Below are 24,025 nucleotides of genomic sequence, written 5' to 3'. Positions count from 1 at the left end.
CAGACAGAGAAAGACAAGTATCATATGATATCACTTATATACAGAATCTAAAAAAAAAAAAAATGGTACAGATGAACTTATTAACAAAAAAGAAACAGACTCACAGACTTAGAGAATGAACTTATGGTTACCGGGGGGAAAGGCTGGGGGGAAGGGACAGACTGAGAGTTTGGGATTAAAATGTACACACTGCTATATTAAAATAGATACCCAAGAAGGACCTACTGTAAAAAAAAATTTTTTTTAATAAATAAATGGTGCTAGAATAACTGGATCCTCATATTGAAAAAGATAAAATTAGATCTCAATCTCACATTATATGTAAAAATAAATTCCAAATGGACTAAAGACCTAAATATGAAATACAAAATATCAAATCCTTCAGAAGAAAACTTATAAGCATTTTTTTAAACCAAGGTAGAGAGGATTGCTTTAAAAAGACAAATAGGACTTCCCTGGTGGCAGAGTGGTTAAGAATCTGCCTGCCAATGCAGGGGACACAGGTTCAATCCCTGGTCCGGGAAGATCCCACATGCCACGGAGCAACGAAGCCCGTGTGCCACAACTACTGAGCCTCCGCTCTAGAGTCCGTGAGCCACAACTACTGAGCCCACACACCGCAACTACTGAGCCCGCGTGCTGCAACTACTGAAGCCCGCGCGCCTAGAGCCCGTGCTCTGCAACAAGAGAAGCCTGCACACCACTATGAAGAGTAGCCCCCGCTCGCCACAACCAGAGAAAGCCCACATGCAGCAACGAAGACCCAACGCAGCGAAAAAATATATAAATATTAAAAAAAACACAAATAATACAAACTACAGTAGTAAAACTAGATTTTTAATTTCAAGCTTTTTACAACACTATTATATATTACAAGGTGAAAAGACAAGCCACAGGCTAAAACAATGAAATTAGGAATCCAAAGATCAGTATCTAGCATACATTAAGACTCAGTAAAATAAAATTTAAAAACCCAGTAGAAAACAGACAAAGATGATGACTGATTAAAAAAAAAAAAAAATTTATGAGTGTATGCAAAGGTCAAGAATGGTTGAAAAATCTTTAATAAAAAGAATAAAGCGAAAGGACTATCTGAAATAAAAAAAAAAAAAAAAGAAAACAGGCAAAGAATATGAACCAGCAGTTCACAAAAGAAGAAACTAAATGGCCTAAAAACAAATGAAAAGATGTTCAACTTTACCTAGCAGTCAGGAAATGCAAAATTTTTAAATATGCTTATAACCAACAGACTGGCAAAATATTATAGATAGATAGATAGATAGATAGATAGATAGATAGATAGATAGATACATATATATATATATCACCAATTTTGGTAAGTAGAAAAACAGGAACTCAAATTCCTGGTGGAAGTGTAATTGGGAGTAAACTGGATAAACCAACAGAAGGCACCTCTTAACTATCTAGTAATGCCGAAGAATAGAATGCACACTCTATGATCCAGTGATTCCTCTCCTAAAAACATTCTGGTATATCTATACAAGGAGACACATGCAAAGATATTCACTATAGCCCTTTTGGAAACAATGAAAAATGTAAAGCATCTAACTGTCCTTCAGCAAAGAAACAGGTAAGCAAACTATGGTTTAATCATACTAAAGAATGTTTAATAGTAGTTAGAAATGAATGAACTAGTCTATTTTAGCAACATGGTAAATAAAAAAGGCAAGCTGCAAAAGGATTCATATAATGTAAAATAATTTATGTAAAATTTTCACATATTGTTTAAATGTAGTACATTTAAGTAAATGTAAAAAGTAAATATAAAAGTAAAACATGCATGGATATGACACAGGAATTTCAGGATAATGGTAACCCCAAGGGAGGGAAAGAGAAAGGGAGGGAGAAGAGGATGACCTTTATTTTTCTGATTGAAAAAAGCTCTAAGGAAAATATGACGAAAGGTTGACCTCTATTAATCTCAGTGGTGAGTACAAAGGTATTTGTTATATTATTTTTATACTTTTATGTATATTGAAAATGTTTCATAGTTGAAAATAGTTTTAAAGAATTTAATATGAAATAAAAATGATTAGAAAAAAAATTACTATTTAACAACACTTCTAAATTGCTCTGTTGTAGTTAAACCTCGTAACTATGAAGATGACTAGAAATTACACTTCCAGCTCAAGGAGCATCTTCTCCACTAAGTAGAATCTGTCTACATTATTTCTAGTAAATTAGCAATGACAAAAAGTACAATTAACACAGAAAAGAGAACAAAGATTTCTTTAACTCTTCTTCCTCCAAGCTCTCAGAACAGGAGTGTTGTGCTCCTTTGTTTGAATTTGTGACTTGAGTTAGACGGATACTGCTGTAGAGAAAATTTCAGATTCATAGGAAAGAAAATTTCACAAGTAATCCATGTAAACACATAGATAACATACTAAAACTCTGAATATGTGCAAAGAGAATATAAATAAAAGAGATAAATATGGCACAGGTCTTCATCATCAAATCTTTATTGAAAGTTTGTTACTTGTAGCGATATAAACTAGAAATGAAAAAAATTGTTAATTCAGAAAATCAAAACCTGCAGTATGGTTTCACACTGTACTTATGCTATAGCGGTGTTGCCTCTACACATGAGCTTCACAGTGCAGATAAAACTCACCACTGGACTTTGCAACATGAGACTTGAAGGACAGGAATACATACAGGGAGCTAAAAAAAATAACAGAGAGGATCCCACTGCAAAGGAGATGATAAGGTTGGCAACGTAGGTAGAGGCCACGTTGTGGAAAACACTGATGCCAGGCTAAGGGTGTCAGACTTTAGCTTATAAAAAATGGGAAGCCATTTTTTTTTTTTTTGGCTGCGCCAGGTCTCAGTTGCAGCCCGCGGACTGTTAGTTGCAGCATGCAGGGTCTTGAGTTGCAGCATGGGGGCTTCTTAGTTGTGGCATGCTTGCGGGATCCAGTTCCCTGACCAGGGATCTAACCCGGGCCCCCTGCATTGGGAGCACAGAGTCTTACCCACTGGACCACCAGGAAGCTATTTTAAGCAAAGTAGTGACATATGTAAAGCAGAATTTTATATGAGTGAAGGTTAGACTGAACTGTGAAATTATTACAGGCAGGAAAACAGTAAATTATCATGGAATAGGTTATGATGTGATGAAGGCTTGACCTAAGGTAACAGCGGAGAATGAAAAGAACAAATCTAAGAGAAAACAAAAGAACAGGTCTTGGTACCAAGTATGCAAGGAGAGGGAAAGGGAAGAATCAATAATGACACAAGGAGACACTATTAGATATCTACCCAAAATCCATTCCTCTGTTTTTCCCCAGACATGAGACAACAAAGACCAAATGTAAACAAACTAAGTGATGGAACAAAAGTTTATAAAAAGCCTGGGTCCTCAATAACACTAATAAGCTGCTGAACTAGTCCTGAAATGCAAAACAGTAAATCTCTTCAAGGTTTAAGCCACTAGTACCTGGGATTTCTGACTGGGGGGGAAAATAATACTAATTTAAAAAGAAACAAAGGGAATTCCCCAGCGGTCCAATGGTTAGGACTGTGCTTTCATGGCCAAAGGCCCAAGTTCAATCCCTTGTCAGGGAACTAAGATCCCACAAGCCTCACAGCACGGCCAAAAAAACTAAACTAAAATAATAAATAAATAAATAAATAAATAGGAAAAAAAAGGAAAATCTACATGGAAGTATTTTGGAGAGCGATATAATTGATTCAATTTAGACATGCTGACATTAAGGTAATGGGAGGGTATTCAAGTGCACAAAAGTTCCCAAACTGGTATGACTCAAAATAATAGCTTCCTAGATTTAACCAATGAAACTTAGATTATTCAAAGTTACAGATTTCTTTACTATAGGATTTCTTTAAGATGTTACACATTGCAGATAGTCGAGAAGATACAACGTGAGGTGTTTCCCAAATTTGCTTGGCCACAGTACACCCCTCTGTAGTAGAAAATCTCTGTAAAACATGTCTAGAGAAATAGATAAAATATAGCTGATCCTTGAAACTTTAAGAATAGAGTATTCTAGGGACTTCCCTGGTGGTCCAGTGGTAAAGAATCTGCCTTCCAATGTGGGGGACATGGGTTCGATCCCTGGTCTGGGAACTAGGCCCGCACACCACAACTACTGAGCTCGCACACTGCAACAGGAGAGCCCGCATGCCGCAAACTACAGAGCCCATGGGCCCTGGAGCCCGTGTGCCACAACTAGAGAGAGAGAATCCACATGCCACAACTAGAGAGAAGCCCGCACGTCAACAAAGAGCCCGGGCCACAACGAAGGATCCCACGTGCCGCAGCTGAGACCAGACTCAGCCAAATTAATTAATTAATTAAAAAGAATAGAGTATTCTACAAAGAACTCACTAATACATGAAAAGATAATACAATTATAATATCACCATTTTGCAGCCCCTAATAAAATAATAGATCTAGACAATGATAATCGATAGCTGCAAATATCTTTAACATGACAGGGAACTTCATGACAAATGGATTGGGCTGACAAACCTGAACCCACCGATCAACCTAACATTTATTAAAGAACAGACAAGGAGACATTCTGTGGCTCCAGCTATGATCCAACAGGAAGTATAAAACACCATGATAAAGTTTTCTTGCCCCCTCCCCAAAAAAAGAGAACCTAAAATTTGATCAAGACTCTAGATCCAACTACTAGTTTACAAGAAATAATGGGCAGAAGAACAAGTTAAATATCATAGAGATGCAATCAGTAAAACCCAGAATGTCGGTTTCTTTAACAAATAAATTGCAAAGAAGGAAAAAAGAAGGGGGAGGGGGAGACTATAAATTAAGATTCTTAAGAGAAATAAAAACCAAATACAACATTAGGACATTGTTTGCATCCTACTCCTAAATTAACCCTAAGAAATCATTTATGAGACAAGTGGGAAAATCTGAACACTCACTTGCTATTTGAAGACATTAAAAAATCACTGTGAATATTTTAGGTACTATAATTGTGGTAACAGTACTGTAATTCTTTTAATTGTGATAAAATACACATAACATAAAATTTATTATTTAACCATTTTTAAGTGGTATTAAGAACATTCACATTGTTGTGCAACCATCACCACCATCCAAACTCAAGAACAGTTTTATCTTCCCAAACTGAAACTCTACCCATTAAACAATAACTTTCCATTCCCCCTTCCCCCCAGCCCCTGACAACCACCATTCTACATTCTGTCTCTGTGAATGAGACTATTGCAGGTACTTCATATAAACAGAATCATACAACATTTGTCTTATTGTGTCAGGCTTATTTCACTTAGCATAAGGTTTTTAAGGTTCATCCATTTTGTAGTATGTGTCTGAATTTCATTTCTTGTAAAGGCTGAATAATATTCCATCTTATGAATATGCCACATTTTGTTTATCCATTCATCTGTCAGTGGACATTTGGGTTCAGTTTTATTTTTCAGGGTTCATATCTCTTTACTGAGATACATACTTAAACATTTATAAACTGAATTATAAGACACCTGAGATTTGCTTCAAAATAGATTAAAAAGATATCACTTTTCACTTATCAGGTTAACAAAGATCAGAAAAACTGGTAACACCATATACATTGGCCAAGATGTGTGGAAACATGCTCTTTCAAACACTGTTGGTGGGAGTGTAAATTAATCTCTTTGGAGGGCTCTATCAAAGTTTAAAATGCACATTTCCATTAACCAAGATATAACTTCTGATAATTTATCCTCACACATATACTCACACACATACACAAAGAAGTGTATACAAGAATACTGACTACAACAAAGCTTATATTAAGCCCAAGACTGGAAACAATTTACATGTCTATCAGTAGGGAACTGACTGAATAAACTACAGTAAAATACAAAAATATGAAAATGCAATAGAATACAATTTAACTTTAAAAAATAAAATAAAATGGTTCTATGTGTACTAATAAGAGACAGAATCCAATAAGTACGTTCACAGGAAAAAAGCAAGAAGATTCAGAGGAGTATAACACTGTTCAAGCAGACATTCACTGCTTTGATTTCTGGCATTGCCACACCAAATAACCTAAAAACTTCCTACAACAAAACATCTAAAAATGCTGAGTAAATTATAACTAAAATCTTTTAAATGTATAACTAAGCTCAAAAGTAAGGGAAATCTCTCACTGAGGTGTGGGATGGAGGAAAGAGGAACCTTTACTTTTTACTTTTCCACCTATTTTTATGTTATAACCAATAAGTATTACTTTTGAAATTAAAAAAGAAATCATTCCTGAAGTACGCTGAAAAAAGATGCTATAAATTTAATAATCCATGCCACTCCCTGAATAACTAAAGCAATGTAATCTCAGGGCAAATTTTCAGGTATAACAGCTACTATTTTATCCAATTTAATTCAACCTTTACTACTAAGTACAAGAGCCTTTGCATAATAATAGCAAGATGAGGTTCCTATTTTTTAAGGAGTTTAGAATCTGTGAGGAAGAATAAGGAGGCAAAAGAAATCAATAATACACGATAGAACATGAAAATGGTCATCCTCTGCATCAAAATTTGAAAACTAAATGTTTAAAATTCCAATTTCTGGTTCATAACATCAGAGCCCCAAACCAGTCTGACATTAGTTTAGATTTTCCATTACTTTTTTTTTTTCATTACGTTTTTTGAACTCATCCATCCATTAATCATTTGTGACAATGACTGTACTTACATTAGTGGCAACATACAATTATTAATACATAGTTTCTATAGGCTTTGTGATCTCTTCCCACAAATGAATTCTCAGTTGTTTTTCTTCCTTTGATTCCTATACCTGTTAATAGGTCACATTTATTATATCAGTACTACTAATCAAAAATAACTGAATTCCCTGGTGGCACAGTGGTTAAGAATCTGCCTGCCAATGCAGGAGACACTGCAGGTTCAAGCCCTGGTCCGGGAAGATCCCACATGCCATGGAGCAACTAAGCCCGTGTGCCACAACTACTGAGCCTGCACTCTAGAGCCCACGAGCCACAACTACTGAGCCTGTGCTCTAGAGCCCACGAGCCACAACTACTGAGCCCATGTGCCACAACTATTGAAGCCCGCGTGCCTAGAGCCCGTGCTCCGCAACGAGAAGCCACCGCAATGAGAAGCCCACGTACTGCAACCAAGAGTAGCCCCCACTCGCTGCAACTAGAGAAAGCCCGTGCGCAGCAACAAAGACCCAACACAGCCAAAAATAAATCAATTAATTAAAAAAAAATAAAAAGGGAATGCTACTTGTAGAGGCAATAGAGAAAAGTGCTGAACTGTCAGGCTCTGGAGCCAGCATGCCTAGCCAGCTACCTGTGTAATCCTGAGCAAGTTTCCTAAAACTCTGTGCCCCACTTTCCTCTTCTGTACAAGGGGAATAATAACAGTAACAATCTCAGAGTTATTGATTAAATGAGTTAATGTAAAACAGATTTTAATATTTGACCACTATTTTCCAAATAGATGAATAAAAATCCAAAATTTTAATAGCACTCTGTTGTTGAGGCTGGTGTGAAACAGAGAGTCACATGCTCTGCTTACTCCTAAGCCTTATGGGGGGCAATCTGGAAATCCCACTTTGAGAATTTATCCCACTGATATTCTTGCACAGGTAGGCAAAGAGAGGTATACCATTTTTTTATTTCATACTGAAACCGAAATGTCCATCAAAAGTGATGACTAAATAAAGAATGGCAAATTTATGACATGAAACACTATGCAGCAGATTTTTTTTTTTTTAATAGAGTGAGTACACTGATTTACTGATGTGGAAAGATCTCAAATAAGTGAAAAATTCAAGATGTATACAACAGTGCATGTGATAGGTTATCTTTTGCATAAAAAGAGACTGAAAAATCAAAATACATATTCATCCTCGTTTCTCTTTGCACGAAGAGAAACTAGTAACGGTGTGAAGAAACTGGGCAGATGGGAGACAGGATGGGAGGGAAACTTCAAACTGTGTATCTTTTTATTTTATTTTTTTGCTTTTTTAGCTACATAAATATTTTACCTATTCAATTGTCAATTTTTACAGTATTTTTAAGTGTCTGGCATACCCTTTAAGCTGGCAAATGTTAGCTGCAATTATTACTATTGTTGTTATTAGCAATAGCAGTATTATAAGTATTATTATCATTAACAAATAGCTCCTTTCTGAAGCTTTTTTCTTACTCCCTCTGCACAGAGCCTCCTCTAACTCCCAGACTATTTAAGGAATTTATCATTTTCTACTCTAGTGTAAGCGGCTTAAGGGGTAGGTCAATGTCTTGTTCATTTTTAATATCCTAGAAGCCTTGATTGTACCTAGTCGATACAAATATTCTGGAATAACAGTAACCTACAAGTACTCCAAAGAAAACAGTGACCATTTCTAACGGGATTATACTCTATCATTAATTATAAGACCTGAAAATTGAAAAACTTGAATAACTGGATTTGCTAACATTCTTTCGGCTACTGCCCAGCCAAAATCTCCTCTCTTTGACTAAGTTTTTTCTTTTCCCGGGACTTCCCCAGACACTGACATCATGTCCTAAGCCAAGACACAACATGTACCAACTCTTTAACTCACTGCAATCTCTGAAACGTCTTTTGTCCTAAATCCCAACACCCTGGTACATCATTCCTATCGAAAAAGATTTGAGTGTTTCCTTTTAGATAGAGGTTCACACATTAGTCAGTGTATAAAGTGCCCTTTTAACTGGAGAAGACCTAACACTTGATTCCTAATTCGCTCAGGGTTTTGTTTGTGCTGGTATGGAAGGTATTCTATAATTGACTGCTCGCTCAGTAAGCTCAATTCTAGATGTCATTCCAGAACACCAAATACTCCACTGACAGCTCAACAGTCACTTTTCATACAGGCCCCTCCCCTTCCCTCCTCCCTCAACCCCCATCAGCTCAAGAGCTCCTTCCCTCATACTGACACACTGACAGTTCAGAAGTCCCTTTCCACAAGCTGTCCTCCCCTGCAGCTGCAAGACCACCTCCCCGAGTCGCATCATCCGGCGACCCAATTCGGTCCCCAATATCATCCCTCTCCCAGCCAATCCAAATCACATCATCAGTCTCTTCCCAAGAAACAGGCAGCTTTAAAGCCTTTCCCAACAAGTACGCAATTGACAGCTCGACACCAGATTCCCCAAGTATCCTTTCCTCTTCTCTCCGCTCCTACCCCACGCACTGGCTCTTTTCTCTCAATCACTCGTTCGCCCTGGCTTCCCTGAAAATTCACAGCCTTGTTCCCTAAATATGCTCTCCGCTCTCCCCTCCTCCCCATCTCCTTCACCGCTGACAGCTCAGTCACTTCCATCCCCATGTGGCTGCAACCTCCTGCCCCACTCCTTTCCCTTGACAGCTCTGGGTCGGCTCCAAGCTCCCCCTCCCCAAGGCCTCCCCAGACCTCGGCCTGGGCCTCCCGCGGTGCCCCCCGCCCCGGAGGACAGCTCCACTCACCCACTCTCCCGCATCACGTTGCTGTCCCCGCAGTCGCAGGCACCGCCGGCCTGGCTGCGGAACATGTTGAAGTCGTGTCCGGTGTGGTCACCCTGATGGAAGCACTCGGCGCACAGCGACATGCAGGGAGAGATGCCGCACGTCCGGCAGCGGTAGGCCACGAAGTTGGCTGTCCAGACCAGGCCGCAGAGCGCCGCGGGGTCGTAGGCCCGCACCGCCGCGCAGAACTCGTCGTAGCCTCCGCCGCCCGCCAGAAGGCACTTACACCACTCCAGGGCCTCCTCCTCGGCCGCCCCCGGACCGCCCCCGCCGCCGGCCGCCGCCGCCTCCTCGCCGTCCGCAGCCGCAGCCAGCGGCCGCTCGGCGCTCAGCACCCGCTCCAGCAGCGCCTGCAGCTCCTCGGCACCTGCGCGGTTGTCCGGCCGGCTGAGGGCCGCCTTCAGGTGTGCGGCGGTGGCCGCCTTGTCGAGGGCCAGCCCGGGCGCGGGCATCTCGGCTTGGGGTGGCTGCGGACCCCCGACGGCCGCCGCTGCCGCCGCCGCCGCCATGATGAGAGCTCAGAATTTGGAGAGTCCAGGGCCGGCAGCTCCTCCTGGGAGGGTGGGGGAATTGGCTGCTGCGATTGCTCGGCCCTCCCAACTCTCGCGATACCCCGGGGCTGCGCGCACCTCTGCCTGTGTCCCCGCCCCTGCACACGCCCCCTCGCGCTGGGGTGCCTGCTTCCCGACCCTCTCGCCTGGGACGGACCTCCAGTTTCTTCCTCCGACCTCTTGGCTCTCAACTACAATTGAGAGCCACTAAAATAAGGGACCCGACTTTAAAATTATTTAATATGGAAAATCTTTAATATGGACCATTTTTCCTCTATTTACCTGGGCTACAGGAATACAGACAGCATCTTTCAGCTGTTTTTTAGGCATCTGCATTTCGTTCTGAGATGTAGATCCCCACTGTTATCAAACCCTTAATTACGATTGAATTACTATTATTATTGAAAAACCCTCCTAATTTTTCGCCCTGTATCAATTCTTACCCTCACACTATTACCAGTTTAATCTTCTAAAGTACATTTTTTAGAGGATTAAAATATATTCTTACTCTCACTCTCCTGTTCAAAATCTTTAGTGGAAACAAGTCAAAACCTCCTTGAATCTTCTCTTAATGCCCACCACCAACCTATCTTTCTATCATTATCTCCTTGTGCTACTCTAAGTTTGCCATTTGAAAGAGACCAATGGGACTCTTCAGTGTTTTCTGAAAGATGCTTTATGCCTGTAGTCTTTATTGTTCCTAGTTCCACCCCTACTCCACCCCATACAGTCGCCCCGCACTCCTGTTCTAGCAATGTCTGCCCATTTCATTTCCCTTCTTCAAAAATGGCTCTGAGTTGCTCCGTGGGTCGGTGGCCTATAGCTCGGTTCTCGGCTCTCATGTTCGGAGGTGGGAGGGACACGGGACAGGCCCGCACACCTGAGCTGCCCGGAGAGGATCCCCGCACCCAGCAGGAGAAGGAGGAGACTAAGCAGGGAAAAGGACGCATAGCTTCTGATGCGAGTCACGTGCTGGAAGCTGCCCTGGAGCAGATGGACGGGATCATTGCAGGCACTAACACAGGGGTGGATATTAGCTATGGTACCTGTGAGCCTGCACTGGCTTCCGCGGCTTCCTACATGAACCCCTTCCCGGTGCTCCATCTCGTCGAGGACTTGAGGCTGGCCCTGGAGATGCTGGAGCATTCTCAGGAAGAGAGCAGCCCTCCTGAGCCAGATCCGAGGCCCCACAGCTGCCTACATAAAGGGGTGGTTCGAGGAGAGCTGGCTGCTGCTTTCCGGCTCACTTTACACCTGGCATGGGCGCTGATCCCTCCCTCCAGTCCTGCTAAGTACTACTGACTCAGGCTGCAGTGTTTACAGAAAACGTTATGAAGCTCAAGAAAATGATAGGTCCATAATTCCTCAGTCTGAAACCCTTAATTCCTCAGTAGGAAACCCTTGGGTCCACGTGCATTTTAGAACTCAGAGCTTATTAAACTTTAGAAAGGTGAGACAGTGCATGTGTACTGTACTGTATGTACCATCTCTAGCAGATACAGGGCAGGAAACACGTGAACATTTCTTCAGCAAAACTTATGAATATCTGCATGAAGTGGGATAAACAAAGACTACAAATACATAATTTACAGTGACTATGTATTTTTACCTTGTATAGATGTGCCTGAATTTATGAAACCATTTCTCTAATATTGAATTGAAATTATTTTTAATCTTTCACTAATAATATGGCATTGCTGCACACACACACACACAAAAAATGGCTCTGAACTTATTTGATGATACAACTTTTTGCTTTCACTATAAAAACCTCTTCCCCACCGCACTACTGATTGGTAAATTTCTTGAGGGCAAAAAATGAATCTTCTTCATCATTGCCCATAAGTGTTCAAATATTTGCCTGATTACTGTTGTTAAGTGGAATATAATTATAATAGATAATTTTTGTTGCATATTTATTATGTGCCCCATTCTTTATATATGTTATTTATTTTAACTCTCTCAATAATCCTATGAAGTAAGGAAACGAAAACTTACAGAGGTCGTTTATGTGTCCCAGAAACACACAGCTGGCAATCAAATGAGATGTGACTAGAACCCAGGTCCATCTGAATCCAAAGTCCTGCTCTTCCTACCACATCAATGCTTCCCAAACCTGCCTGATCCTAAGACTCACCTTAAGTTCTTACAAAAACAAATTCCAGAGCCCCACCCCAGACCCAAGGTATCAAAATCTCCAGAGGTTACACTGCCCTATCTAACAGAATCTGAATCTTGACAAAGATTATCATTAATGATCTTTCCAGAACTAAAAATCTACAGCTTTTTAAGTTTCTATAGCTCACCTCCAGAGAGCTGGGTGTATTATTAAAAGTAACTTAGTAACACATGGCAGAGGACAACCAAGAATGAAAAAAACTGTAGGAGAAGCGATCCAAGGAAGTAGAATGAGTATTTCCAATCCATAACCAGTGATATAAATGAACCTAACATAACAAAAACATACTATATCACATGTCTAGACTCTCTACATTAGTAAAGCATTTCACAATCATCATTTAACAGTGATAAATAATTCAAAAATTGCTCAATAATTCTCTTTATGAATCACCAAATTATAAACCAAATAAAATCCAGGAGCAATTCAAACTAAGGTAAAACTAGTGTGTATTCACTAATCAGTGTCTGTGGGTTCAGGCAGTTGGGGAAGTGTGCTGGTATCTCTCCAGGATTGCTTTCCTGTGGAGAATAACAAAGGCGCCTGCTCTGCTTGACCACGATGATGCATGCTGCACATGCAGCCTTTTCAGCATTCCTTAGTGGTCTCTACGCGCTCTGTGAAATTCCTACAAATTTCTACAAAATTCCACCATTTGTCACCAGTGCCTCTTTTTTTCTGTAACAAAAACAAACAAAAAAACTTCAAATGCCACCCCCTGTTTCAGTTACACAGACATTGCAGTGCACATACAGAAATCTGGACATTTGCCAGATTTCCCACCAACTTTGTTCATGAGGATATTAGATATGTTCAAAATCAGAGAACCATTAAAAATAACTGGTAATAACAAGAATAGAAATAACCCAAGTGAAAAATGGGACAAAAATGTGAATAGACACTTTACCAAAGAAGATATATAAGCGGCCAATAGACATAGAAAACATGCTCAGCATCATTAGTCATTAAGAAAATGCAAGTCAAGAGACTTCCCTGGTGGTGCAGTGGTTAAGAATCTGCCTGCCAATGCAGAGGACACGGGTTCCATCCCTGGTCCGGGATGATCCCACATGCTGCGGAGCAACTAAGCTTGAGTGCCACAACTACTGAGCCCATGTACCACAACTACTGAAGCCCGCATGCCTAGAACCCATGCTCCGCAACGAGAAGCCACCGTAATGAGAAGCCCACGCACCACAACAAAGAGTAGCCTCTGCTCACTGCAACTAGAGAAAGCCCATGCGCAGCAACGAAGACCCAACGCTGCCAAAAATAAATACATAAATTAATTTTTTTTAAATGAAGAAAATGCTAGTCAAAACTATGAGACACCACTATACACACTAAAATGGCAATAATCAGAAAGAGAGACAGTAACAAATGTTGGCAAGGATATGGAGAAACAGGACCCCTCATACAACATTGATGGGAATGTAAAATGGTACAGCCTCTTGGGAAAACAGTTTGCCAGTTATGTACTTAAAATGTTAAACATAAATTTACCATAGAACTCTACAATTCCATCCCTAGGAATCTACCCAAGAGAATTTAAAACATATACCCACACAAAGACTTGTAGATGAATATTCAGAGCAGTATTATTCATAGTCAAAAACAAAAACTGGAAGTGATCCAAGGGTCTATCAATTTGTAAATGGATAAACAAAATGTGGCATATTCATATAATGCTATACTATTTAACAATAAAAAGAAATGAAGTACTGATGCATGCTACAACATGGGTGAATTTCAAAAATGTTTTGTCAGTGGAAGAAGTCAGACACACAAAAAAGTGTATGTTGTATTATTCCATTTATCCGAACTGTCCAGAAAAGGTACATTTATAGAGACACAAAATAAATTAGCAATTGTTTGAAGCTGGGGGTTAAGAACAGGGAGTGCCTGCAAATGAGCACAGAGATCTTTTTAGATTTATAGGAATGTTCTAAAGATGGATTGTGGTGATGGTTGCACAACTATGTAAATTTACTAAAAATAATTTATTTCTACTCTAAAAACAGGTGAATTTTATGGTATGAAATTATACTGTAATAAAACAGTTAATAATAATAATTAATATACTTGCTATTTGAGATGAGTGAAATCATCAAATTTCTGTCCAGGTAGAAACTGTATTACTGCTTTAGCTTTCAAAATCAACATGACAGGCTCTCAAATCTTAGCCTCTCCTAGGATGTCTGGGGCTTGTATCATTTGAATCCAGAAAGTCTGACATTTTTCTCTTTCAACTCATTAGTGTAATATAAAAACTCTTCTTCTAAATTACCTCTCAAGTCACCGTGCTGTGCCATGGGGAATTCCTACAACGATCATATTTCCATGAGGGAAAGCCAGATTGAAATTCAGCTGCACAAAATTACATAGAATCACTCTGTTACTCTATGGAAGACATTGAATAAATAACAATACAACATACTGCTGTTAAAGAAAGCCACAAAGTAACATCTAAAAAATTATGTGCATTTATGTACTGCATCTTAATTTATGTGAATAGGAATCTTGTGATACTTCTAAATTGGCTTTTCCAATTGAAATAAACCACACACAGATAAGGTAAAAGCTATAAATGATAAATAACATAATTGCTTCCAAAATTAGAGACCCTTAACAGAGAACTTATAAATGAATGTAAACTCTCCAAAGTTGGTGTTTTTTGTTTTTGTTTTTTGTTTTTGGCTGCATGGCACGTGGGATCTTAGTTCCCCACCAGGGATCAAACCCATGCCTCCTGCAGTGGAAGCACAGAGCCCTAACCACTGGCCTGCCAGGGAATTCCTTCCAAAGTTGTTTTTGTATTTATCTGGACTCTCTTGGTTTCAAGAGACAAAAACCTGACTTAGCTTAAGCCAAAAAGAGGATCGTGTTAGATCATATAAACAACTGGGGGAAGGGAGAGGTGAACCTGGGTGCATCTCCACCTTTGCTTTCAGTGAGCGTTGGCTCCATTGTTCCCAGCTCCAGGTCACATCTCCACAACCTCACAACAGAGAAAAAGGGTCTGTTCTCTGCCAGATCCACTTAAAACCCTGGAGAAGAATTCTGACTGGCCCAGCTCAAGGCCCATGCCACCCTTATCACCAGAAGGAAGAGGAGGAAATACCTGCTGGGAACATAAACATACAAGATACCTACAACTGTATTAACTTCTGAATTTCTGCCTGGCCTCCAAATACACACCGAACCTATGCACACAGCAAGCTCACCAGTTCTAATGGCCACTGTTGAAATTCACACCATAAGAAACATTGTGCCTACTATGTACAAGGAATTCTGCCAGATGATCACATTTAAGATTCACGACAACCCTGAGAGGTAATTATTATTATCCCAATTTTACAAGTAGCAATGATACCCTTCAATTCATAGCCTTCAAAACATAAGAACCCTGGAAGAGAATTCATTCATTGTTCCTATGTGTGCCTGTCTCTCTTTCTCCTCTCTTCCTCCCACTCTTTCTCCCTTTCCCTCCTCTCTCTCTCCCTCCCTCTCCTTCCTTCCTTCAAAACTGAGTCCGTTAAGACCTTGAAACTATACTTACTGTGATTCTCTCATTTGTTTAATATTAAAACAAGGACATTTTTAGTAAGTGTCTCAACTCATGCTTTACAAATATTTTGGAGAAAAAAGCACGACAGTACCTAAAGGACTTGACCTATATTAGCTCCTCTACAGACTGGTCTGTGCAACTTTTCCAAGGTTATAAATGCTTAACAACGCTCTGGGATCTTTTTTATTATCATTTAGTACTGTTACAAGTTGTCTTAACCTAATTTTCTCCCCCCTCCCTTTTTTTTAAACAGAGGAAAACTTCCTTCTGTGCATCTCTACTAAAGACTAGGAAAAAAAAAAAAAAAAAAGACTAGAAGATTTTCACCCACTGCCTTATTCATGCAACAAATTAATTCAACTCATATTTATTGAGCCCCTACCAAGTTGCTCTCTGCAAGAGCTGAGAATAGCACTGTGAACAAAACAGACACGGTCCATGGCATGGCCTGGCATGACACAACTCCAGGGGGCACCATTCACACAGAATACAATGCTCCTGACATGGAATTTACAGACTGATGGAAGCATATTATGAATTGTAACCTAATCTATAAATACATTATTACTGTTGCTACAATTATTATTACTTCTGATCTTGGAGTGAGAAAACATTTTTTTAGTGGACACAAAAAGTACTAACCACAAAAGAAAAGGCTTACTAACAAAATGGGTCACAATACTGTAACTTTCTGTTCATTAAACGACACCATTAAGAGTTACAGAGTTTCTGTTTGGGATGATGAAAAAGTTTGGAAATAGATAGTAGTGATAGTTGAATATTATGAACATAATTATTGCCACTGAATTTTACCCTAAGAATAGTAAAAATGGCAAATTTTGTTATATATATTTTACCATAATTTTTAAAAATTAATAATATACCAAAAACTATTGAATTGTACACTTTAAATTGGTGAATCGTATGGCATGTAAATTATGTCTCAAGAAAGCTGTTAATAAAAAGAGACCACTAAGAGTAAAAAGGCAAGCTAAAGAGTAGGAGAGAATATTTGCAACATGTCTGACCCAAAAAGGATGTTCCTCTAGAATATATATTGAATTCCTACCAATCAAAAAGGAAATGAATCGGGCTTCCCTGGTGGCGCAGTGGTTGAGAGTCTGCCTGCCAATGCAGGGGACACGGGTTCGAGTCCTGGTCTGGGAAGATCCCACATGCCGCGGAGCAGCTGGGCCCGTGAGCCACAACTACTGAGCCTGCGCGTCTGGAGCCTGTTCTCCGCAACAAGAGAGGCCGCGGTGGTGAGAGGCCCGCGCACCGCGATGAAGAGTGGCCCCCGCTTGCGGCAACTAGAGGAAGCCCTCGCACAGAAACGAAGACCCAACACAGCCAAAAATAAATAAATAAATAAAATTTAAAAAATTAAAAAAATAAAAAAAATTTAAAAAAAGGAAATGAATCATCCCAATAGAAAATTGGACAAGCAACTTCAATGGACATTTCATAAAAGAAGATATCCAGATGGCAAATAAACATGTGAAATTAGTAATCAGAAAATTGCTAATTAAAACCATACTGAGTGTACTATACATTCAACAGGATGGCTAAAATTTAAGACTAATAACACCAAATATTGGTGAAAATGTGGAGTACCTAAAACTATCAATTAGTGCCAGAAGGAGTGCAAAATGGTTCAGCCACTTTGGAAAAAAGTTCAGCAGTTTCTTATAAACACCTACTCTATGATCCTAAAATTACACTTAAGGGAAACAAAAACTTATATATCCAGAAAAAAAACATTATGCAAGAATATTCATAGCAATGTTATTTATATTAGCCAAAAACTACAAACAATCCAAATATCCATCAACAGGTGAATGTATAAACAAATTGTGGTATATTCATACAGTGGATAGTGCTCAGCAATGAAAGGGAATGAACGACGTACATCAAGGGTGAAGCTCAAAAACCTTACACTAAGTGAAATAAAGCAAACACAAAAAAGTATGTTTGCATGATTCCATTTATATGAAGTTTTATAATAGGCAAAAGTAAGCTATGATGATCAAAATCAGATCAGTGGTTGCCTGTGGGATGGCAGTAATTGACTGGTAGGAACAGAAGGGAAATTACTGTGATGACTGGAACTGTATCTTAATTGGGGTGTTGTTTACATGGTACATTTGTTATTCACATTTCATCAAACTGTACATAAGATTTGCGCATTTTACGTAAACTATATCTTAATTTAAAAAACTGAAACTAAATATCCATAAACAGTAGAATAAATATAGTATATTCATATAATGAACCACTATACAACAATGAAAATGAGCAAACATGGATGAATCTTACAGACACAATGCTGAGCAAAAGAAATCTGACATAGTGGGTATGATTTCACTTGTATAAAATTTTTAAAAAGGCAAAATTAATCTATGGTATTAAAAGTCAGGAGAGTGATTACTTTTGGAGAGCGGGGCAGGGGAGTGATTGGAGGGAAGCCTGAAGGGGATGTCTCTAGGTGTTGATAGTATTCAATCTCTTCTCTTCTATGTCTTCTTTATTTTTTCAATAAATTTATTTATTTATTTTTGGCTGCATTACATCTTTGTTGCTGCGCGCAGGGGCTTCTCTTCGTTGCGGTGCGCGGGCTCCTCATTATGGGGGCTTCTCTTGCTGCAGAGCACAGGCTCTACGTGTACAGGCTTCAGTAGTTGTGGCACATGGGCTCAGTGGTTGTGGCTCATGGGCTTTAGAGTGCAGGCTCAGTAGTTGTGGCGCACGGGCTTAGTTGCTCCGCGGCATGTGGGATGTTCCCGGACTAGGGCTCGAACCCGTGTCCCCTGCATTGGCAGGCGGATTCTTAACCACTGTGCCATGAGGGAAGCCCCTCTTCTATCTCTTGATGGTGGTTATACAGATTTGTTCACTGTATTCACTTGTTCAGTGAGCTATTCATTTATAATTTGTGTTTATATATGTTATATGTCAACAAAGTTTTTTTAATTAGTACTACTGGTGAGGAAGATACATATTTTGCACTTAATAACTTATGAATAAGTAAATGAACGTTCAGCACTGAATAAGAAACATTCCAGGGACTTCCCTGGCGGTCTAGTGGTTAAGACTCTGTGCTTCCACTGAAGGGGACATGGGTTCGATCCTACTCAGGGAACTAAAATCCTGCATACTGCATGGTGCAGCCAAAAAAAAAAGAGAGAGAGAGAAAGAAACACCCCAAATTTGAAAGTTAAATGTGATTATGAATTTACTTAAATTGAAATATTAGGAAACATACTTTCTAATATTAGAAATATTAGAACAGTTCATATTTAAATTTCAGTGAGTCTCTTTGCCTCTCTTTCACACATATAAAGGAGAGACTATAAAGGTCATTTCCTGACAACAACACAATATGATCAAGAGTCAGAGTGAGAATTCAAAAAGAGTTCCTATCTCCAATGTGCCCCTGCAGAACACATGCATAAATATTCTTAGAACACATATTTTTGCCTGCTACAGAAAGCAGGTAGAATTCCCTAAAAAGAAAAAAAGGAATGAATATTAAATTATTGAAGTAGTGTAGAAAGAGAAAGGAAACAACTAGGATATGTAGAACAAAGCCTGAGATAAATATTCATAGAAGGATGTTTGGGGAATGATCAGGAGGCTTTCTACTGTAAGAGTCCCTGAGGCTATGCCCCTGGCCCCTAGCACAATTGAACTGTGTTTGGACAATTCACACTACTTGTCCAATCACACTGACTTGGGCAGTTCATCAAATATGATTTGATCATGTAACTTGAGTTTCTTGAGAACCAGGAAGCGTGTCTTTTTTTTTTTTCTTTTTTTTTAGGCTGCGCCATGTCTTAGCTGCGGCACTCTGGATCTTCCGCTGTGGCATGCATGCAGGATCTAGCTCCCCGACCAGGGATTGAACCCCAGCCCCCTGCATTGGGAACACGGAGTCTTACCCACTGGACCACCAGGGAAGTCCCAGGAAGCATGTCTTAATTAAATATTTTCCAGAACTTAACACAGTATCTTACAAATTCCAAACATTCAATATTTGAATATTTACTAATCAATTCTCAAAGTATGGAGTGCAGACTCTTGAGGGGACCGAGACCCTTGCAGGAAGTCAAGATTATTTTCATAATAGTAATAATACATTATTTGCTTTTTAAACTCTCATTATTTCAGGAGCATACAGTGGAATTATCCAGATGCTACAGGATATATGATGATGTCATCATTCTGGCCATGAAATGTGTTCTTTGTATTCTTATGTTTTTTAGAATTCTCTGAGGTAGTAGGATTAGAATTTAAATTCTAAATTATATTTTCAGATATTAAGTTTTTTCTCAGTACTTCTATCATATTCTTGCTGGCTTTATTCAGTTATTTCTGCTATAGTCTCTGCAATCTCATTATCATGGACTAAATTGTTATTTTGAAATTATTAAGTTATCGCACCCATGCAAACAAAAAAAAGTCAATACTATTTGTTGTCTCATTTTTCAACGATTTTTTAAATTTGAAAACATTTCTAAATTTTTAATTTTATCTAAAACTGTTGCTTTTAAGAAGTTAATAATATTTTTTTCTAAAATAGAAGACTTAACATTTAAGAATGACTCTGGCTTAAAAGGGGGAGATTAAATCTACAAACATGGCTAGACCTGCTATTTTCCTCGTATTTGAGCAGATTCAGTGCCATATAATCACCAAACAGGATCTTCAATGTGAATGTTAGACAGTAAGCACATTCCATGTTGAAACACTCTGAGTATTGAATAACTTTCTTGAATCTCATGGTGTATCCTGGAACAACTGCATTGACATTTGCACTGATGTTGCAAAAGCCAACGATGGACAAAACTGTTTGTAACTTAATATGAATCAAGGCAACGGCACTAAACTATCTAGTTGACATTACATTTGTCTCTGTTAAATACTTGCAGAAAAACAAGCCAGCTTCCCTTTAAAATGGCCTCAATAGAGCTTCCCTGGTGGCGCAGTGGTTGAGAATCTGCCTTCCAATGCAGGGGACACGGGTTCAAGCCCTGGTCTGGGAAGACCCCACATGCCGCGGAGCAACTAGGCCCCTGAGCCACAACTACTGAGCCTGCGCGTCTGGAGCCTGTGCTCCGCAACAAGAGAGGCCGCGATAGTGAGAGGCCCGCGCACTGCGACGAAGAGTGGCCTCCACTTGCCACAACTAGAGAAAGCCCTCGCACAGAAACAAAGACCCAACACAGCCATAAAATAAATAAATAAATAAATTTTTTTTTTTAAAAAATGGCCTCAATAAGGCAGCAAAAAACATTAATTTGATTACATTTTGATCCGTGAGGATGCATCTTAAAATTCTCAATGACTTAGTGATTTCACATAAAGCACTTTTATTGTATACTGAAATATCCTCGTAGTCTCCAGGAAAAAGCACATTGGCAATGCTGTAAGCTGAACCAACAGCTTTTTAAAAAAAAATGTGGCAAAATATACATAACATAACATGCAAATGAACTTATTTGCAAAACAGAAAGAGACTCACAGACACAGAAAACAAACTAATGGTTACTGAAGGGAAAGGGGGGTAGGGGAGGGATAAATTAGGAGGCTGGGATTAACATATACACACTACTATGTATAAAATAGATAACCAACAAGGACCTACTGTATAGCACAGGGAACTCTACTCAATATTATATAAAACCTATAAGGGAGAAGGATCTGAAAAAGAATAACTAAATAATTATATATATATATATATATATATATATATCTCTGAATCTCTGTGCTGTACACCTGAAACTTACACAATATTATAAATCAACTATACTTAAATTTTAATTTTTTTTTTAATTGTGGCAAAATACACATAACACTATTTTAATCACTTTAAGTACATAATTAGGTGGTATTAAGTACATTTACAATGTTGGGCAACTATCACCACCCATCTCCAGAACTTTTTCATCAGCCCAAAAAAAACTGCACCTGTTAAACAATAACTCCCCATTTCCCTCTTTCCCTAGCCCCCCAGTACCTCTATTCTACTTTCCGTCTCTATGAATTTGCCTGTTCTAGATATTTCACAGAAGCGAAATCATACAATAGCTGACATTTTGTGTCTGGCTTTTTTTCATTTGGCATGTTTTCAAGGCTCATCCAAGTTGTAGCAAGTATCCAAATTTCATTCTTTCTTATGGCTAAATAGTATTCCGTTATATGTACACCACATTTTGTTTATCCATTCATCTATTATTCACACTTGGGTTGTTTCCACCTTTTGGCTATTGAGCATAATGCTAAAATGAACATTGGTGTATAAGTATCTGTTTGGGTCCCTGCTTTCAATTCTTTGGGGTATATATCTAGAAGTGTGATTGCTGGATCTTATAATGACACTATGTTTAACTTTATGAGAAGTTAATTGGTGTCCACAGCAGCTGTACTATTTTACAGTCCCACCAGCATTGCATAAGAAATCCAATTTCTCCATATTCTTGCCAACACTTGTTATTTTCTATTATTGATAATAGCCATCCTAATGTGTGTGTGAGCTTATTGTGGTTTTGACTTATATTTCCCTAAGGACAAATGATGTTGAACATCCTTTCACATGCCTATTGGCCTTTTATATAGTTTCTTTGGAGAAATGTCTACTCACATCCTTTGCCCATTTTTGAATTGGCTTGTTTGTCTTTTTGTTATTGCGTTGTAGGAGTTCTTTACATGTTCTGGATAGTAATCACACAATTTTACTTGCAAATATGATTGACAGACTAACTATGGTTATTCAGACTCGGTATTTGGCAGCCATTTTCTGAAATGGATGAAGTAAGCCTTTACTTTCATAGAAAACACCTGGACGTATTTTTTTGCCAATGAAAAAAATTTTAAGCAAAATTTAATATTTTGGAAAATTTGTATATACCACCATGAGCTTAACAGTGTTTCTAACACTTAAAAAATTTTTCTGGGGAGATCAGTGGTGATATTAATAAATGTGATTTTTTGATATTGTATAAAAATAATGTCAGAAGACTTGGAAAATTCAGTGAATCAATATTTTCCAAATGATTGATACATAATGTTACCAAATTGGGTGTGGGTAAAAAAATCTATTCAAAGTCCAAGAAAGACTAACGGATTAAAACTTACTAGTATAAGTTCCTCGATATGGCTAAAGTTTCCACAACTAAACCTCAAGAAGTTACCTCTTTCAAATTGTGTCACAACAAAGAGGAATATCTACAATCATCTGAATAGGCAATGAAAATACTCCTGGTTTCTCCAACTAAATATCTTTGTCAGGCTGAATTTTCTTCAAATACTTCAACCAAAACAACATATCACAGCAAATTGAATGCAAAAACAGATACAAGAATCCAACTGCATTCTATTAAGCCAGACATTACAGAGATGATAAAACAAGGCTTCTCTTCTCACTAATATTTTTTGTTTTGAAAAACAGAGTTATTGGGGATTCCCTGGTGGTCCAGTGGTTAGGACTTTGCACTTTCACTGCCGAGGCCCAGGGTCCAATCCCTGGTCAGAGAACTAAGAGTCCACATGCTGTACAGTGCAGCCAAAAAAATTTTTTTTTAATTTCTCAGTATTAATTTCCAGTAATATAAATATATCAGTAAATAGATATATCAGCATATACAACCCATATAAACAAAATATTTTTTTGAGATCCTTAATAATTTGAAAGAGTATAAAACTGTCCTGACACCAAAAAGCTTGAAAATTCTAAGAATAATGTATAAATAACTGGTTAGATATTGTCATAAACTTTTTTATAAAATTAAGTTTATTAGCGTATAATTTACATGTAGTAAAATTTACCCTTCTTAGTTACATTCTATGAATTTTGGCAAATGAATACCCATATAATCACCAAAGTCCATCATCCCCAAAAGTTTCTTCATATCCCTTTTATAGTCAAGCCCTCCCGAAGCCAGTCCCTGGCATCCACTGATCTGCATTCACCTCTGATAGTTTTGCCTTTTCAGAGTGTCATATACATGAAATTATACAATATGTAGCTTTCTGAGTTTGGCTTCTTTTACTTTTTAAAAAAATTTTTATTTTATATTGGAGCATAGTTGATTAACAATGTTGTTTTAGTTTCAGGTGTACAGCAAAGTGATTCATTTATACGTATACATGTTATCTATTCTTTTTTTTTTAAATTAATTTATTTATTTATTTATTTTTGGCTGTGTGGTACAT

The 24,025-nt window shown here is 38.5% G+C and overlaps 1 protein-coding gene across 6 annotated transcripts in view; it reads right to left on the bottom strand.

Annotated features, from left to right (window-relative positions):
* UBR3 (ubiquitin protein ligase E3 component n-recognin 3) overlaps positions 1–10,118 on the bottom strand; it is a 222,489-nt gene extending 212,371 nt beyond the window's left edge. Inside the window, exon 1 of one of the 6 annotated variants that reach the window (XM_082465326.1) lies at positions 9,478–10,118. In XM_082465326.1, the coding sequence (XP_082321452.1) occupies positions 9,478–10,025 (548 nt within the window). In that variant the 5' untranslated portion in view covers positions 10,026–10,118. The remainder of the gene's footprint in view (positions 1–9,477) is intronic. The other 5 variants (XM_082465322.1, XM_082465321.1, XM_082465324.1 and 2 more) reach the window with 5 other exon arrangements.
* Between the last annotated feature and the right edge of the window lie 13,907 nt (positions 10,119–24,025).

Source organism: Balaenoptera physalus, assembly GCF_965194825.1.
Source record: "Balaenoptera physalus genome assembly, chromosome: 6".
NCBI lineage: Eukaryota > Metazoa > Chordata > Mammalia > Artiodactyla > Balaenopteridae > Balaenoptera > Balaenoptera physalus.
The sequence above is the reverse complement of the archived record's forward strand: the minus strand, read 5'-3'. Positions and strand labels throughout refer to the sequence as shown.